The 1,017-nt window shown below is 43.7% G+C and overlaps 1 protein-coding gene across 1 annotated transcript in view; it reads right to left on the reverse strand.

Moving 5' to 3' along the window:
• mturn (maturin, neural progenitor differentiation regulator homolog (Xenopus)) overlaps window positions 1-1,017 on the reverse strand; it is an 8,747-nt gene continuing 7,730 nt past the window's right edge. The window contains exon 3 of the mRNA XM_008299755.1: window positions 1-272. Within this exon, the coding sequence (XP_008297977.1) occupies window positions 165-272 (108 nt within the window). The 3' untranslated portion in view covers window positions 1-164. The remainder of the gene's footprint in view (window positions 273-1,017) is intronic.

Raw genomic sequence — 1,017 nt, forward strand, 5'->3', positions numbered from 1 at the left:
TTTTTTAGCAAGTCAGTATGTATGAGTGTGTGTGAGTGTGTGTGTGTGTGTTGTTAAGTGATCGGGCTAATGTGTCGAGGCCCTGGAGGGGAGGAGGGAGGGGAGGGGAGAGGGGGACTTTGGAGGTGCTCAGCCCCGGCTCAGGCCTCTCTTCCTGGGGATTATCACTGCTGGCTGACCCCCATCTGCTGGTGGTCGGGCCCAGGTTCCCCCTCCATGTCGGCGTGGTAGTGCTCGAAGCTGTCGTCCTCGATGTCTGGAAGGCCCAGCAGCTAGCGGACAGAGAGAGAGAGAGAGGATGTTGTGTTAGAGACGAGAAGTGTGTGTTTGTGTTTCGGTAACTCTAATGTAGTTTCTTGCTGTCCTGCAGTGCTGGAATGTGTCAAAGTACATTTGCCCGGTGCTGAGGAGCAGTTTGATGTAGTTGTACTTTAGTGTTTGCGTGTTATGCTACTTTGTGCTTCCACTGGAGCCAAACGTTGTACTTTGTAGACCTCTACATTTATTTAGAAGTTGTAGTTAGTAGTTGTTTTGCAGAATTAAATCATTAATGCAAATATTAATTGACAAATAAATGACGCTACATTATTGTACCCAGCAGTATGTAAAATAAATAGATTTAGCTCCAAATGCAACATTAACGAACCAACAATATAATTCGTATATTGAGTACATCAGCTACTATATCCGCATTACTTTTGTACTCTGACTTAAGTGTTAAGTGTGTTGCCTCAGACCAGAACAAGAGCACACATTACATGAATTGAAGGTCTCTGCATCGTCTACCTGTCTGTTTTAGAATTGATTTCAACCTCCTTTTATTGGTTTATAAAACTCTTAATGGTCCTGGTCCTGCCTGTTTATTGGATTTTATGTCATCCAGAACCCTCAGGTATCCTGGTTGTGGTCTTTTAATTAAACCCAAAGTCAGAAGAAAAACCTGCAGCTTTTATTATTAAGGTCCAAGTCTCTGGAACAACTTTATTCTGAAAACCTGAGGGAAGCTGAGAGCGTTGA

This window comes from Stegastes partitus, unplaced genomic scaffold (genome assembly GCF_000690725.1).
Source record: "Stegastes partitus isolate 25-593 unplaced genomic scaffold, Stegastes_partitus-1.0.2 Scaffold1456, whole genome shotgun sequence".
NCBI classification, from domain to species: domain Eukaryota; kingdom Metazoa; phylum Chordata; class Actinopteri; family Pomacentridae; genus Stegastes; species Stegastes partitus.